Source organism: Canis aureus, chromosome 29 (assembly GCF_053574225.1).
Source record: "Canis aureus isolate CA01 chromosome 29, VMU_Caureus_v.1.0, whole genome shotgun sequence".
Taxonomy (NCBI): Eukaryota; Metazoa; Chordata; class Mammalia; order Carnivora; family Canidae; genus Canis; species Canis aureus.
Genome location: NC_135639.1, coordinates 16691421 through 16708962, shown reverse-complemented (window position 1 = coordinate 16708962; position 17542 = coordinate 16691421). Strand labels below are relative to the sequence as shown.

The window sequence follows — 17542 nt, the reverse complement described above, 5'->3', positions numbered from 1 at the left end:
TAGTGGTGACCGTGATGATGGCAGTAATGATGGTGACGGTGGAGATATTGTTAATGGTTGTAGTGATGGTGATGGTGGTGGTGACAGTGGTATTAATTATGATGGTGGTGATAGTGGATATGTGTCGATGGTGGTGGTGATGATGGTGATGGCAGTGATGATTGTGATAGTGGTGGTGATAATAGTGAATATGTGGTGATGGTGGTGGTGATGGTGGTTTGATGGTGGGGAAAAGTAGCATGGGATAGTAGAAGCAGTATGGTGCCAGTAAGTAAGAGTCCTAGGATCTAACTCTCTACCCTTCCATCTTTACCACTGACTACTATATGACTTTGGGCAAGGCACAACCTTTTTTGGCCCCAATTGCTCCAACAATAAAAAAGAAATATCATTTTGTTCTCTGCCTCAACTGAAGCCAAATTTTCAATGTCTCTGTATATTTCATGATTATGCACTTCCTAGAACTTGTTCTGTAGACACCTCCAAAATGGCAACCCAGATGCCAACACTCTTATTCTAGTCAAACCATGGCTGCTAAAGGACTCATCAGGTAATTGGGTCTGGCTGCACCATGGGAGCAGCATACATTGGCCTCCTACCTTGGAGCAGTAATTGTAAAGCTGAAACTCCGTGCTCATGTGTGCTTTTGGCCTGCTCAGCTTTGGCAGGGAAGACCTGATCTGAAACCAAGTCTGTCCCTTGTAGAACTCTCCTTCTTCCCAAAAGATTTTGGAGATTGGTTGGAGTTTAGATGCAAACAAACCGTTGTTTGCTAACCATTTTGAATATCAAGTGTATCCGGCCACAGGCCTCATCCAGGACACTGCCACAACAAACAGGATGCTTAGTGTCTAACTCTTCCCATATAATTAAGCTCCTCTGGGAAGGAACTTGTTATGTGCTGTTCATTTTTACAGCCCCCGTGTCATACACAGGATCTCACCCAGAGTAGTTACTTGGTAAACATCTATGGAATAAATACATGTGGCCAGACAACTTTGTATCTTGAGCCATAGATGCCAGTCACCTTTCAGGCCCACGCTCCTCATCTACTTTAAAAAAACAAAAATCCAAAAAAAGTACAGGGGCTGTTGGGTGGCTCAGTTGGTTAAGTGTGTGCCTTCAATGCAGGTCATGATCTCCAGGTTCTGGAATAGAGCTCCGCTGAGCAGGGAGCGAGCCTGCTTCTCCCTCTACCTTCCCGCCACCCCCCCCACCCCCCCCACCCCCCCCGCTCATTCTCTCTCTCTCAAATAAATAAATAAAATCTTTTTTTTTTTTTTTAAAGAAAAGAAAAGAAAATTACACTTTGGCTAAATAAAGTGAACAAACTTCTGCAAACTGGAAAGACATTGTAGGTGGAAGTCAGTAAAAAGATAAAGAAGTCCCGGGTGAAGTAGGCCCTAGAATGACTCATAGCACAAGTCTGAGGAAAGGGTTGAGAGACAGGAAAGACGTTACCTCACTGCTCATCTTGGCCACCTGCAGAGAGTGCAGAAGCCTCGAGTCTGTAGTGCCCATGACTTTGCCTTTCGTTTTTTCATACTCTTCTTTATATTTAATCTTGGGAAAAAGAAGAAAGTCTACAGTGAGGGGAAGAAAAACTTTGCCAACTTGGGGGCTCTGGTATTTACTAGGCAATGGAAAGAATTCTTTTTTTTTTTTTTTTTTGGAAAGGATTCTTAAAACAACCTCCCGGTCTTTCAGGAACCCAGAATAAGATGAAAGTAATGTGATGTTTACAACGTAAGCAGTCATTATTTCTTCCGCAGGACCACTGACATTTTAGGAGAATCATTTCTTATACACCTCTGAGTTAATGAGAGAAAACCTACATTGCTAGCAAGCTCTCCAGAAGCTTTGGCGGCCAGCAAAGACATAGCATCCAGCTTCATCTCAAATCCTTTCCCCTTGGCCTTCTCCCAGCCTTCTTTATACTTAACCTGACAAACAGAAACACAGGTGAACAGGAGTCACAATCCATATTCCTGACCAAAGTTAAAAAGGCATTTTAAAAGAACAACAGGGGTGCCTCGGTGGCCCAATCGGTTAAGCATCCAACTCTTGGCTTTGGAGGTCATGACCTCTGGTTGGTGAGATAGGGCTCTGCACTGGCCACAGAGCCTACTTAGGATTCTCTCTCCCTCTCCCCCTCCCCTCCACACCCCTCGAAACAACAATAACAAAGCTGGTTTCTTCATCTGTTTATAGACCAGAATCTTGGCTATTATTGCCAAAAAGGTAATAGCAATAATGAACACAGTGCATTAATCCCTGAGCTACAAGGCCATACTGGGCCAAAGTGATGGGACAGGACAAAAAGAAGAGCCATGTATCCATCCTCACTATTGTTTCCTAATCATGAGACCTTGGGCCAAGCACATTACCTCTTTCAGCCTTACTTTGCCATTTGCAAAAAAAAAATCAAAAAACAAAAACAACAACAAAAAACCTCCTATTACCTGTCTCAGGGTTGCTGTGGGGATAAATTGGATATAGAAAGTGAGCACAGATCCTAAGCTGGTAGAGGCGTAAGCTATTGATGTTGGCATGGTAACAACACCTACCGGTCACTGACCCTCCCTAAGTGCCTTCTATTCATCAACTGTCAATATTCACATTAGGCCTGTGCAGCTCAGAGTTGTCAATGACCTCACGTAGGTCACACGGTTTAAAAATGGCAGTGCCAGCATCTGACCCAGGGCATTCTGATACCAAAGCCCATGCCACTGTGTCCCTGCCATAAATAGGTCCTCGGGGTTATGAGAACTGAATAATTCCATATGTAAGGTGCCTATCTCAGTGTGGAGCATAAAGCAGGCTGATGGTGATTCCTTTTTTTTTCTCCTGCCCCCATCTAGAGGGAGAAGCCTAACCACAGCCCTCTTGTGGCTCCAGGAAGAACCTAGTGATTAAAATTGATCTTAAAACTTAAATTTTCAGGGGGCCTGGGTGGCTCAGTTGGTTAAGTATCTGCCTTCTGCTCAAGTCATGACCCCAGAGGCCTGGGATCAAGCCCCATGTCATGCTTCCTGCTTGGTGGGGAGTCTGCTTCTCCCTCTTCCCCCGACCCCCACTCTCTCTCACGCTCTCTCAAATAAATACATAAAATCTTAAAAAAAAAAACTTAAATTTTCTCTGCACAGCAAAGTAGCCATGAGAAGCCATCAGGATGATGATGATGATGATGATGGGGTATATGTGTGTGTTTAAGGGCATGCTCTCCACATGTTCATATAATAAGAATTAAATTCCCAAGATCAATTTATCGTCAGTGAACAACCACATGCCATGAAATAGCAAAATTCAAAACTATAACATAATAGGAGCCTTTGATGAACGTCTCTCACAAACAGAATAGCTCCTGCTTGTTGCACCTGATGCCCTCATCCTCACATTGGTTATATTAGCTCCACCATGTTCTCACCTCCATTGCTCGCTCACCTCACTAAATAGTTCAGCATTGGTTTTGGCCTTCACCAGCTGAGGTACATCCTGTGGCAAGGTGTAGTTCAACTTATTTTTCTCATAGTCAGCACGATAATTCACCTGTTGGATTTAAAATAAACCCACAGAGTAAATGCAAGGTTTTTAGATAGACAGAAGATGAATTCTGAAGGCAACGCTTTCTTTTTCACTTTCCCTGTGGGCTCACAGCTGAGAAGGAATTTCTGGAAAAGTCATTTGACAAGGAAGCCTGCCATTTTATGAATGTTTTAAATTAACTGTTTAAAGAGGTCAAATGAAAAAACAACTCAAAGGCACACTCAGAGTTGTGAGTTTATAAAAGATTTCCCTGTGGTTACTTTACCAACTCTCCTTGAAGCACTTGAGGGTAGAGAACTTAGTTTTGTTTTTTTGTTTTTTGTTTTTTTAACATGCTGCAGTGCTGAACAACTGGCTATATGCAGAATAGATACTCAAAAAGCAATTATCAAATGGCTGCCCACATTGGAAAAAAGCCACCTTAAGTCACACAGAAAAAGAGTCAACCAGACATTATGTGATTCCCAGTGGAAAAATACAGTGTCATCCAGAAAGCATCCTTACCCTGAAATTGAACCTAAACCTGATCAAACCTATAGATCCAACTACTATTTTACAGGACATTTGGAGGCAAGTGGAACACATGAAGCCCACACTGATATGCAGTGTGCAAAGCTCAAACTGTGGAAAACATAACCAGATAAATAATCCAGTTTCTTCAATAAACAACTTGCAAGAAAAGAAAAGAGATAAACAGCAAAACTTAAAGATGAAAAGAATCTTAAAGACCTATCAACCAGTCACAAGCGTGGACTTCATTTGGATCCTGATTCAAACAAACTGTAAAATAAAATTATGACTTTATGAGATCACTATACTGTTAAATGCTAATAGGACACTAGTGATATTAAGAATTATTATTAGTTTTTTGGTGTGATATATTAAAATTGTATAAATATGTTTAAATTTTTTTGTATCTTTTAGAGATTCACCCTAAAGTATTGGTAGATTAAATTATATAATCTCTGGGATGTTCTCCAAAATAACATAGGAGAGGGAAGTGGATGGGCATACAGATGAAGCAAGACTGGCCATGAGTTCATAGTGGTTGAAGCTGAGTGATGGATACATAGGGAATTCATTACACCATCCTTTCTACACTTAAATGTATTCAGAATTTACCATAATAAAAAGTTTAAATCGAAGGGGGGTCATTTCATAGTTGTCATAAGGCATATGTCACCGTTAATGAACACCAAATCCTTGGGGAGCCAGATATCCAGGGGCCACAGAGCACTTGTGAACCCCCCACACCTGGCTGGGCAAGGGCAGGTCACTTACATGACTCAGTTGTTGGGCATTGATTTTGGCTTGGATAATCTGAGGGGTGTTGGTCACAGAGCTGTACTTCAACTTGTCGATACTTTGCCTGTAGTTGACCTGGTTAAAAAAAAAGTGCAAGAAGATGTCACCTGTACTTTTCTCTAAGATTTGCTTAGTTCCCTAACCCTAAGCCCAGCAGAGCTGTGATGATTCTCCAACTACTACAAAAAGGATCAAACACTCCAGTTGGAATCTTTAAGCCCATAGATTTAAAACAAAACAAAACAGTATGTTAAAGAGTGAGTGACTTGAACAGGCAGCTCATAGTGGAGGTCAACGAAACTGCCAGTGAGCACAGGAAAAGGTGCTCATCCACATTATTATTATTATTATGAATCAGAGAAATGCATACTAAAACTGCAATGAGACACCCCTCCACATTCGCCTGAAGAGTGAAAATTTAAACTGCTGACTATACCAAGGGCTGGCAAGGATGTGGAGCTGTGGAAACTCTCACAACACAGCTGGCGGAAGTGCGGGTTGGCACAGCCACTTTGGGGACCAATATGGCGCTTTGGCACACACGGATACCCGAAGTCTCCACAGTTCTATTCCTAGGTGCGTTCCCAAAGAAAACTCATGCACGAGGTCACTTTATAATAATTCAAGCTGCCTATCTATACTTAATGTACTTTTCTATATATGTTGTAAACCTCAAAAGAAAAGAAGTTTTTTAAAAAGGGAAAGAAAAATGAGAGACAGCAAGTCCCACTGATGCCACAGGCATGTCTGAATGGGAGGCAAGGACACATCAGTGGCTCTGTTTGAGGACAGTCTTAACATGTCTTCACCCTGTGCACCAGCCCCCACCTGGCCCTCACTTCCACATTTCCAGAGTTCTTGAGAAAGGGGCTTGAAGCTTGGCACTGTCCTGGAAGAAGAAGGGTGGGTGGGTGGGTTTGAAGACAAGGAGGTAAGCCTCCAGCACCCACCAGTGCATGGACTCCCCAGTTTTCCACTATTTCAAGGTACTGGGGGCTCATGGATTTTCTCCTTTGAAAATACAATTTGCCCCTCAGAGACCCAAGGATTATTAGCCATTTGCCCAAGAGAAGATCATCTTATTTTCCTCCAAGCAGGCCTAGGATCCACTGTAGAGAGAATGGGAACGTGAGCAGAGAGGTAAAGGGATATATCTGAAGGCGTGGAGGCAGGTAATAAGGGGGATGGAGAGGGGTGTATATGAGCTGAGGGAGAGCCCCAGAGACCCATACAAGTAGGAGGGGAGCTGGACTGCAGACGAGTGAAGAGAAAGAATGTGAATGGTGGATGACAAACAGCCTCTTCCACAATTTAACCAAAGTTAGCCCTATATCCAGATAAAGGAGGAAAAACAACTCACCCCTAATCCTGACCTTTCCTTCTGCCTCCATGGTCCCCTGTCAATTCATTCATTTGTTCATTCATTCATTCCTTCAACAAGCAGAGGCAGAGCATCTACTCTGTGCAGAGTGAGCAAACTCAGACACAGGGCTGTCCACACAGATATCTCAGCGGGGTCCTTGCTCCCAGGACCCCAAAGTGACCCAGGCACTTGGGATACCTGAGCCCCCCTGCCTACAGGTTCCAGGCTAGGCCCTTCCATCAGCTGTTCTCTGGCTTTGTTCACAGCAATCAGATCACTGAATGTCCACCTCCAGTCTTCATGCTTCTGTGTTATTGCCTGAAGCCCAGGACCCCCCACCCATACAATGGTATCCCATACAATGTGGCAGCTTCTTTAGGGTAAGAACATCACACTCCTTTGCTACATCTCCACTATCTACTGCCATCTCTGCCCAGACCTCCACCTACCACCTCTGGCCATACCCCTCCAGCCACTGGCTCTGCCTGCCATAGGGGCTCACGCCTGTGGCCACCACTACACTATCCTACCATTTGCCATCTATCTAGAGTCTATCTGCCAATTCTATCTGCCAGCTGCTACATCTTATTGCTGCCTCCATGGGTGACAGCCCAGCTCAGGGAGTCTTTGTAGCCCAAAGGTCACAAAGTCAGTGACAGACAGACCACTCACTAGGTACAAGTGAAGCACTAGTCTGGGCTCAGCGTTTGGCCTCATTGGTGGGGAAATAGTAAGGAGTCTCAGGGACTGTGGTCAAGGGTAGCATCTGCTACTCAACTCTAGGAGACCGTTCTGGTGAAACAATGTGAAGTCCAGAGTGATCGGATTTTCCACTTACTCCAAAGAAACCAGAAATCCATATTATTATGCCAACTCTTGCAATTTTTAAATGCTGACAAACAGTTGAATATTTTTAAAACCCAGTGACCCATGTGAAATAGACCTAAGGGCCATTGTATCCTTCATCTTTTTCTTGTACTCACTCCATTCTTGCCTATCCCAGCACAGCCTAATAATAATCATCATGGCTTAAATACAGCACTTACTCTGTGTCTAGCACTATTTCAAGTGCTTCACACATCTTAATGCATTTAATCCAACCACCCTGTGGGTAGACACTCTGAGGCCCAGAGAACTGAGGTGATTTTCCCCAGGTCACCCAGCTAATGTCAGGATTCAAATTCTAGCACTCCACCTCCCAAGTGGCTCTCAACCTATACACTATAAACCTGGTTTGCCAAAGCTAGTGTGCTTGGAACTATTACTTTCATTATACAGATGAACCAGGGGATCCCCCGTAGCCAGAGCTACCGCTGTTTAGACAGGGAAATATATTCTGGGTACAAACAAATGACTTATAAATTAATTCCTCGAACAGGATCTAGGAAAAATAGAGTGGTCCTGACACCGGACGCAGGGTGTTTTGTTGGATTCAGAGATAAAGAACAGCATCGCTTTGTGCTTTTTTTTCATGGTTCAATGAGAGAAGTGTTTGCACATTCTGAGTTGTGGATATGGTTGGTGTATATAGGAAAAGTAGTAAAGATAAAGTCATTTCAATGTCAACCATTAATGAGATTAGAGTACACTGGCTTCCTGATGCATCAACTGAGAGGGGAAATTATCATCTCATAATAGTCTATTAGAGTTCAGAATTAAGCATGATAAAATGTCATGAAAACTGTATTTTTTAAAAGGCATATTCTTTCCCAATAAGTTTGCATTAAATATGTTGCAGAGCATAATTACTCTCCTCTGCAGGACATAATTAACAGTTTCCATGATTAATCACATCCTTGCAATATCACAGATGTTTGGCCATTGCTTCAATCTACTTTCTGAAGGAACTCTTTGCTGAGGATGGAGTCTCATTTTAATGTTATTAGTGTTGAGAAAATCCATCTGAAGAGAATGCTCTCTAATTAAAGACCATGATTGTTTACTCAATTTCATAGCTATTTGACCACCTTTAGAGCTACCAGACAAAGACCAGAAATACTCATGTAATGGATTCCCCCAAACTTCCTGAATATTTAAGTCCCTACATCAGGGGTGGTTGGTTAACTCAAATTCACACAGGAGCCAGGAAGGGAAAGTAAAGGAGAAGAAGATAACACAGAGCAGCTGCCACTCAGTCCCAGCCAGTTGCTACCACACAGGAACTAGGGCTGCCGTTCCCAGAGTTTTAAGATTTTTCTAGAATAGGTGAAAATACGAATTTTTATATAAACTCCCCAAAGCTCCATATGTTGATCCAATTATGTTTTAAACACTATGCGGTCAAACTAAACACCTCTGCAACCTGGTCTTCCAGTTCAGAATTTCTCTCCGCTTCTAATTAATACCTTCTAATCTAGTCTGGTTTAATTCTTCTATCAGATTTGCCCAAGTGAGTAGGCTCTATTTCAGGTGCATAGTTTGATCCACAGCCTTACACAGACAAATGTAATAGCTACTCATATTACACGGGGAGTATAAAGTTGTAGGAATCTCTCTAGTTTGGATTGCCCTCTCAGGCATGATTGATGGAGTTTTAGAAAGGAAATAGCTTAAGTAGTCAAATGTAACCTTGGGTTTCATGAAGGTGAAATGAGTAAGTCAACCCAGCCCAACTTCTTGGGAAAAGAAGAAGCAAAGCTTAGGCTCTTCGTATTCCTTGATTTCCCATCCTTCACTTTACTACATATTTGAAAAGCTCATTTCATTCATTAAACTATCATCTGCCAAAGATTGTCCTTTGTTGTCCTGTAAACCACGTTAAACACTGAGGTGCCCAGCTGAACCCAATTCCACTCTCAGTCTGAGCAAAAGGGAGAGCAAGGTGAATTTACTGAGAGCAAAACCCAAGTCAGTGCTACCAGAGTCATGCTGATCCCAAAACAATGTGAAGGAAAGTTGCATTCAGTAAATGCATGTGGAATTACTTGTTAAATTACTGATTGGTTAGAGATAACCATCACTGACAAATAACTATGATATGAACTCAGTTCTAAACCACCTTAACTACTTTTTAAGAACACAGATGACTTTAATCTTTTTCTTCATGCTTTTCTGTATTTTCTAAATTTCCTGTAACAAACATATATAGTAAAAGTCTTATAATTAGAAAATAGTAAGTTCAATTAATTATAATTACTTCATTGGGACAAGCCAAACTATAAATAAAATCACCACTATAATAATCAAGAAATACATATACTTTCCCAAGTGCTCCTGAGAAAAAAATCAAGTCAATATTACCACTTCCTCTCAACTTACAGCCATTTTATTTTATTTCCTCTGGTCCCTCAACACACTACACCCCAAAACTTTAAATAAAAAAAAAAAGCTTATCACTGCTATAGAAGAATAACTTTAAATATGTACCAAATGGCAGACATATTCCACCAATTCCTAAAAGGAGAACTTGAACTGTAGGTTATTTTCAAGATAAAATCAGAGTTGTCCCCACCTGACATGGAAAATCTAAGTGTTTCCAAACATGCATGAATGAACTTCCTAGTGGAAGAGTTCCCCTTCTCAATCTCTTCCATGTGTTAGGAACTGTTGTTTCTGGTTTCTTTCCATCTTGCTACTTAAGAATCATTCCACAGGAAGAAGTGACAAGGAATAAAGCAGAAGGTGCAATTGGAATAGGACTTACATCTTTCAAGGGGACAAGTTTCATTGTTGTCTGGTAAGAGGGAGTAAGAGTGGCTGGGTAGTTGTAGTCCACAACATCGTGTTTATAATCAGCCTTGTAGGCAATCTAAAGCAGGAAGGAAAAAAAAATAAGAAAAAAGAAATGAGTCCCCACTTTCTTTTGACCTTGTCTGAATGTCACAGGAAATTCTTAAAAAGTAACCAGAAATAAAATTAATTCAGTTTCATCACCTCCAAGGAAAATTATGTTCACACTTTGCTTTTAATTAATTTGAATTCGTCTTAATTAATCCAAAATTAGTTAACTTCCATCTGTAGCACATTTATTTTATCTTTCTTATTAATTACAGAACCCCTTATAGTTTTTATTAAAAAAGAAGCACTGGCACATGGATAGATGATGAAAGAGTTTCTTGGCCAACCCCCAGAAAACAAATGAAAAGTCAAGAGTCTTCAGAGTATTTAAATTTTTTTCTAAAGGTCAAATTTGACATTCTCAAGCAGAGGAAATTTGACATTTGTATGTTTTACTAATGAAATAGTTTTTTTTTAAAGTGCCCCTTACCTCCAAGATTTACCACTTGGCATTTGCAAACTTGTCAACTGAACTGACAAAGCCAAGGGAAGATTAATAGATTACACGCTATGGGATCTGAACTATTTTGTTACCCTACTACCTTGACCAGTACTTGTCTATAGGAGGAGGTCTTCAATGAACACTACGATTACATACGTGAACGAACCAAACAACCAATCAACTCCAAATAAATCACAAACACTTTGGAAATTTGAAGAATTTCAAGTAAGAATTATGCTAATCCATTTCTCATTATTTCTCAGAAATGGAATGTTTTTCTCATACTGGATCAGAGATAATATACCTAAGTACTCCTCAAGCCAGAGAAAGCTGAGATAAATAAATTGAAGCTTTTGAACATTTTCAAACCAGCTTTGGTTGAAACATTTTCTACCCAGCTTTGGTTATATAGATTATGTTTAGAAGCTTTTATGGGTCAGTCTTTTTTTTTTAATTATTTATTTATTTATTTATTTATTTATTTATTTATTTATTTATGATAGACATAGAGAGAGAGAGAGAGGCAGAGACACAGGCAGAGGGAGAAGCAGGCTCCATGCAGGGAGCCTGACGTGGGACTCGATCTGGGGACTCCAGGATCCAAAGGCAGGCACCAAACCGCTGAGCCACCCAGGGATCACCTGGGTCAGTCTTAATGCCATAGAACACTGACTTTTAAAAAGGAAGGTTGAAAAGAATTGGCTGAATTCTTCATTTCACCTCCCTCCACCCCAACAGGTCCCCAGACCTATAGACCCTTCAGAATGGGACTCACATTGCTTGCCAAGCTTCCAACCTTCATAGCATGGAGAGTCCGTCTGTCCATACCAACTCCTTCATAGTGGCCTCTCATGTGGTTCTGGTAATTTTCTTTATATTTATTCTACATGGAAACACAAAACTTTCTTTTTTTTTTATTTTTATTTTTTTTTTATTGGTGTTCAATTTACTAACATACAGAATAACACCCAGTGCCCGTCACCCATTCACTCCCACCCCCCGCCCTCCTCCCCTTCTACCACCCCTAGTTCGTTTCCCAGAGTTAGCAGTCTTTACGTTCTGTCTCCCTTTCTGATATTTCCCATAAAAACATTCTCTTCCTAACTTGCTGGAGATCAACTACTCATTTTAATGCATTAAATTGGAAATAGAAATGATAAAATAGAACCTATTTAAGTAGTCAGTGTATTGCTGAATACAAAATAAGACAAATCATTTTTGAAAAAAACAACTTTCAAGCAAGCTCAAGATGTTGGAGTGAGACAAGCACGTAAGCACATGACCAAACGTAGGATCGGGTGAGTACAGACAGCACAAAACAGATCCAATTTTCTTTTTAATATTTTCATTTGTAAATATGCTAGAGTTTTCCCATGTGAAAACCTACCATAAGCATGGAACTCTCCAATGGACAAGACTGACCTTGCCAGCACTGGGTACAAAGCCCCATGCTATGGGCTAGTACAAATCTGCATGCTATTACTTCCGTTTCTAATTATTTGAAGAATACAACCTGAGCTTTGCCAAGGTGATTTTTACACCACAAATTGGTGACTACTAAAACCATGTGAAACAATGATGTCATGTCCCAAATGCAGTTTACCAAATGAAGAGAAAACCAAAACAGGATGCCAAGAAGTCATAAATAGGAAAATATGGGTAGCTTCTAATGAAGCTGCATTAAAATCACGTGTCCTGGGAAGCCATTGAGTTTCTAGGCACTGAAAATATTTAACCAAATACTATTACCACGATTCTACTCAGTTCATCTTCACAAGTATTCCATGAGGAGGAAGAATTGATTATCATCCCTATTTTACACATGGACAAAGTGGCTCGGAGGGCTTTAGCAACTTGCCCAAATTTGAACACTTGACTAATTATGGAACCAGGTCTGTCAGTTCCAAAGCTGGTGCTCTCAACCACTACATTTAGGCAAAATAAATTCCTCCCCGAATCTTACAAAGTCCCTCGTTGTCTTAAATTCTACTATGATATGCAGCTAAGAAGAAACAAAATCACATAATCTAGTATAGGTCCTTGATGTTCTCAAGGAGACAGCCTCAGAACTTCTCTGAGATTTTCCAAATTAGCAAATGCCATCTGTTCATCTGTAAAACAAGGAAAGAACATCTGGATCCCCAGGTTATACGAGATCAGGCATTAACTAAGAAGCACACAGTTGCATGGCGAGGGGAGGTTGCATGCTCAGCCAGGCTCCCTCACCAGCATTCACCAACCAGGAGCCGGACGCTGCTACACAAGAACACAAGAGGAGAGGTACTGCCATTAAGGACTCAAGGCCAAGTGCGTGGTGGGGAATGTAACAGAATGTAATACTACATGGACTACCCCTGCAGGCAATCTTGATCAAAATTCTAAGGTATTTGTGCTCAGAAGCCATGCTTCTCTGAGATAGACAGATATATTCACATAGACTGTCTCTTAAGAGACCTAGAAATTTAGCTCATAAAAAAGCCCAAACAAATGCTCAGGTGTTAAAAACTCACATCACTGGTGAATTTTGAGATCTTGCTCACGTTCCTGAATTGAGGCGTCTCACAGTAGTTGATACTGTGACCTTTACTACTTTCCAGGTCCTTCTTATATTCCACCTTGGAAACCAAGACACCAGATGCACAATAGAACCAAGCCCAAAGCTACGCTTGAAAAATGTCAGCAGGACTTTACATGGATATTTTTAGAAAACTTTCAACCCAACATTGAAAAATACCAGGCATAGGGTACCATAAGTTGACAGCATGTGTTCTTTCAAATAATAAGTCAGTCATCCTTTTGGTTTGGAAAATTAAAGATATATTTCAAGAGAAAATATGGTAAGATTTCATATATCCCCAAAAAAGTGGCAAGATGGGTTTAAGAAATCAGGACAGGAGTTACTCTTGGGGCAAAGTATCTGGAAGATTGTGGAGGGTGTGTCTGAGTCACATTCTGTTTCTTGATCTGGGTGCTAGTTACATGGAGGTGTCCACTTGTGGTAATCCCTCGCAGTAGGCACATATGATGTATATACTTTTCCATATGTACACTTCAATAAAATTTAACCAAAAAAGTTACTTTACGAAGGAGTATAATAAATGAGATTCCTCATAGATGCACAGAGTGTCTTCTACTTTCAAATGGGTTGGCTGGTCGAGCTGCCCGGGGTAGCTGGATATAAGATGTAAGGTTATAGTTATTGAATAGGTCCCAAGTCAGCCCAGGTAATTGGAGGAGGCAGCTGAAGCCTGAGTATCACAAATAGAGCAAGACTGGTTTGTCCTACTAGATAAACATGAGCAAAAAGAAATTGAAGTTCTCTTGTGACCTCTTACCAAAAAAAAAAAAAAAAAAATGTTTTTTAAATACAATTTTTTAATCCTATCATATAAAACATATGGTGGAAACATGCTTTTTAAAGTATGCAAGATGCATTATACTGCTCACAACCTGATAAGAAGTGAAAAAAGTATACCAAACTATAAATATAATTGAATTCTGATCTATAAATGTCTTTTTATTCATATACTTATTTATAGTATCTTCACCTAGAAAAAGGCCAAAATGTTAAGTGTTTTCCTGGGTGGGTAAAACTGTACTCTCAGAGATCTGGTTTCAATTCTATCCCTCAAAATCTCTCTGAGCCACAATAAGACACTGTACTTTTCTAGACTATGACAAAGTGAGGACCTAAAGACTGCCAAGGTCCCATCTAGATCTAATGTTCTATGAATCAAGAGCAAAGTTTAGCAACTACTTGACTCTGCTCTTGCAGTGTGAAAGCAGCCAGGGACCATATATAACCAAACATGAGGTGGCTGTGTTCCAATAAAATTTTATTTACAAAATCAGGCTAGGAGTCGGATTTGGTACTCCGGTTGTAGTTTGCTGACCTCTGGTCTAGAGCATCAGAATGATTGGAACATTTGTTTAAAATGCAGATTCCAAGACCTAGGCACCCATCTATTACTTCAAAATACATGAGCCTCCCACTGAGATGAGGATGATGTCCCTCCCGGTGATTCTGAGCAGCCCAGAGTTAGAGGACCACAAATTAAGGAATAGTTTAGGATGGAAGACTGATCTTCAGGGGTTAGGGAAGAAAAATACTTTAGAATACTTGAATGTCTGCTTCTGAATTGCAGATAACCTGTTCGATTATCTTTTAATAGCCCTCATTCTTCCCCATTTTGCAAGAGGTTGTTAACTCAAATGCCTTTGGAGTCCAGAGAGGAAATGCCAGTGAAGAGCTGCTGTGAAATAAAAGGCTTGAGGGCGTGATAAGGATTTGGGAGCTCGAGCCTGTTATTTCCTTGCCAGAGGAATTCAAAAAAATCTGAATCACCGAGTACACCAAACAAAACCCACCATCTGGCGGCCAGTCCAGCCTCTAAGGTAATGGGAATTCATATGAGACACAGAACTTCGGGGAAACCCAATGACAATAATAAGAGAATGAGGGAGGTTCCAGGTGGGAAACACTTTCTGATCTGATTTCCACTCTGCAAGAATGACATACTGTTTCGAAGGCCGGCTAGGACAGGATTCTGCAGCAAAAAAACACTGCCTGAAACTTTTGAGAATTTGCAAAGAAACTTTTGAACCCTTAGAGAAACTGTTTAATTTGTTTGATTCTAGGCTCTCTTGGGAGTGGCTTTTGACTGTGCATCAGTTCCAAGGGAACGGCTAGCCATGGGTAGCTTCTGTGGCATTCTACAGAATTTTTCACACTGGGGTTGCCCCACCCCGGTCCCCTCTATGTACGCACCTCGCTCACAAGCTTGTTCACGCTCTGGGCCCGCTTGAGAACCAAGTTGTCCTGGGCTGGGAGGGAGTGATAATGTGCAGGGCCTTTCATCTTATTGAAGTCCTGCCTGTATTTTATCTGAAAGAAGCACACAAAGAGGGCCCGGAGTTGTGGTTTTCATGCTCCGTGAGAGAAATTACCCCAAAATGACCCTCCATTTAACGTCAACATTTACTTAAGAGAATTTTTTGAAGGAAAAAAAAATCACATGGGGTTTTTTTTTTTTTTTTCCTCCAGGAAATCCATAAACCACTCAGTCCCTTTGGTATCAAAGTTTTACTGGCCCTTTTCATACTTTGTGTACTTTATCCTCTAATTTCTGCATGAAGAAACGTCTCAAAACAATCATTCCAAAAGGTGTAATTCCAAACCCAGTCTGCCCATGGTTTCAACATCTTTTCTCATCTAATCAGCTGAGGGGCAAAGTGAATATTTTACTTCCCTCTCGGGCCAACAAGAGTGCACTATCCTGGGTAAATGGGATGCTAACCGAACGGCACAGAGCAAAGGGGATGGGTAAAGGGGGTGTAAAGCTCATGCGTGGCTTCTAACCATATATAGACCATGTGCAAGTTGGCATCTTAGATCTACACATGCACGTCACTCTACCGAGTTTAATTATAGTCTATCTTTCGAGGACTGCCAGCTGGCCAACATTCTGCAAATAAAATTTATCCTATCAACTGAGTTATACCAGGTTTGGTAATCACATGACTTGTTTTAACAGCTATCCCCCTAAAGTACTGGGTTTCTAGATGGCTTATTTTGCAAAGACCCTCCTAACCCCAGCTTCTCTGGCTAGACCAGCATCTGCACTGCTTCAACTAACCTAAGGTGACTTCCACAGTTTGTTGGTGTCACTCTCCTTTGAAGCAGATAAATGTGACCAAACAGTTGAACAAAAGAGGTAGATGTCAGAAATTTGGAGAGAAATTGAGGGCTAACGTTTTACTCTGGCTCAGGTCTAAATAAATGGCTCTGTGTGCTAGTTTCAGTAAGTACAGAATTCAAAATCTCATTTCCCCTCTGCTTCTGTGGCTCTGCAGGTCGCCCCAATGCAGTACTTACGTCACTAGCGAGTTCGTTGGCTTTCTTGGCATTCTGATAAGCTGGGGTGATCATGGCGGGGAAGCTACCTTTTCCTCTGTGCTCCTGATATTCCTCCAAGTAACCCTGCTGGGCCAATAGAAAATTTCTATCAGTGAGGCTCCCCTCCCTGAATGGGTGGGGGATTTGGAAATGATCTCTCCTAGAACCTGATCCTATAGAGGCCCATCCATTGGACGTTCCAGGGATCACTCTGGGAGCAGAACTACAAGGTGGCTAAGACGGTGGATTGTGGGGTCAGCTCTACTTACTGGTGCCTGGCACACAGCACTAAACAAATCATCATCATTTCCATGAGATAAATCCAGACATTCTACAAGTCTCCCAGATCTGTGGACTATAGAGTGCTCATTCCATGTCTGACACCAGGGTGGTCTCTGCCCTCCAGTAATCTCAAATGCTGCCTTTCTCAGGCCCATTGGCAGATCTATGCAGAAAAAAACCATTCACATCCCAGATACTATTTTCCCAGTGATGTAGGCTATTTGCCAGGAAGAAGAGCATTATAATTATTTGAATTTTTGTGTTTGGGGGAAATTTCAAATTACCTGAAGAGGCTCTAAATGGGACTAAATGTATATTTCAGACTATTATCATCTGAGCCTGTTTCTTCTACCTACTCCCACAAAAGAAAACCTTCTTTCTCGTGGAACTGTCATGATGTCACTAGCATAAACCTTTCCTGGCAGTGGGATATACTTCAAGACCTGTTCAGATGCTACCTTCTGTCTGGGAAACTCCTCCCTCATTCCCAAATCCTGCCCCAGGCAGAATCAGCTGCTTCCTCATCTGTGTTCCCAACCAGTCTGAAACAGCCTTGTGTGCCCCTGTGGGCTCATAACTCCATCCTCTGTCTGGCCTCCTCCAAGGCAAGAGCCTGCTTCACTCCCATACCAGGGCTGGAGTCTGGCACACACATTTTCTTTAATAAAATAGTTGGGTCAAATCAGAAAGTCCAGGCTTCCCTTCTATCCAATAATGACAACTGTTTAGCCAGAGTGGCCCTTTATGTTTGGCTGCCAAAATGTTCTTGGCAGCAATGCAATAAGTAAAAAAAGAAAAAAGAAAGTTAAGCTAAAAAAAATAATAATGAAGGTTCTCAAATTCTTTGGTAATCTCCTTTTACCTCTTCTGCTCAATAATTTGGGGTTGGTATGTAGCTTTACTTTAACTTCTCTGCTCATATATATCTATT

The 17542-nt window shown here is 41.2% G+C and overlaps 1 protein-coding gene across 6 annotated transcripts in view; it reads right to left on the bottom strand.

Annotated features, from left to right (window-relative positions):
* The window catches only part of NRAP (nebulin related anchoring protein), a 70415-nt gene that overhangs the window by 39791 nt on the left and 13082 nt on the right, over positions 1 to 17542 (bottom strand). For 2 of the 6 annotated variants that reach the window (XM_077877584.1, XM_077877586.1), the window contains exons 10-18: positions 16309 to 16416; positions 15202 to 15318; positions 12944 to 13048; positions 11209 to 11316; positions 9858 to 9962; positions 4828 to 4926; positions 3445 to 3549; positions 1836 to 1943; positions 1462 to 1563 (exon numbers count right to left, since the gene is read on the bottom strand). In XM_077877584.1, the coding sequence (XP_077733710.1) occupies positions 1462 to 1563; positions 1836 to 1943; positions 3445 to 3549; positions 4828 to 4926; positions 9858 to 9962; positions 11209 to 11316; positions 12944 to 13048; positions 15202 to 15318; positions 16309 to 16416 (957 nt within the window). The remainder of the gene's footprint in view (positions 1 to 1461; positions 1564 to 1835; positions 1944 to 3444; positions 3550 to 4827; positions 4927 to 9857; positions 9963 to 11208; positions 11317 to 12943; positions 13049 to 15201; positions 15319 to 16308; positions 16417 to 17542) is intronic. The other 4 variants (XM_077877585.1, XM_077877587.1, XM_077877588.1 and 1 more) reach the window with 3 other exon arrangements.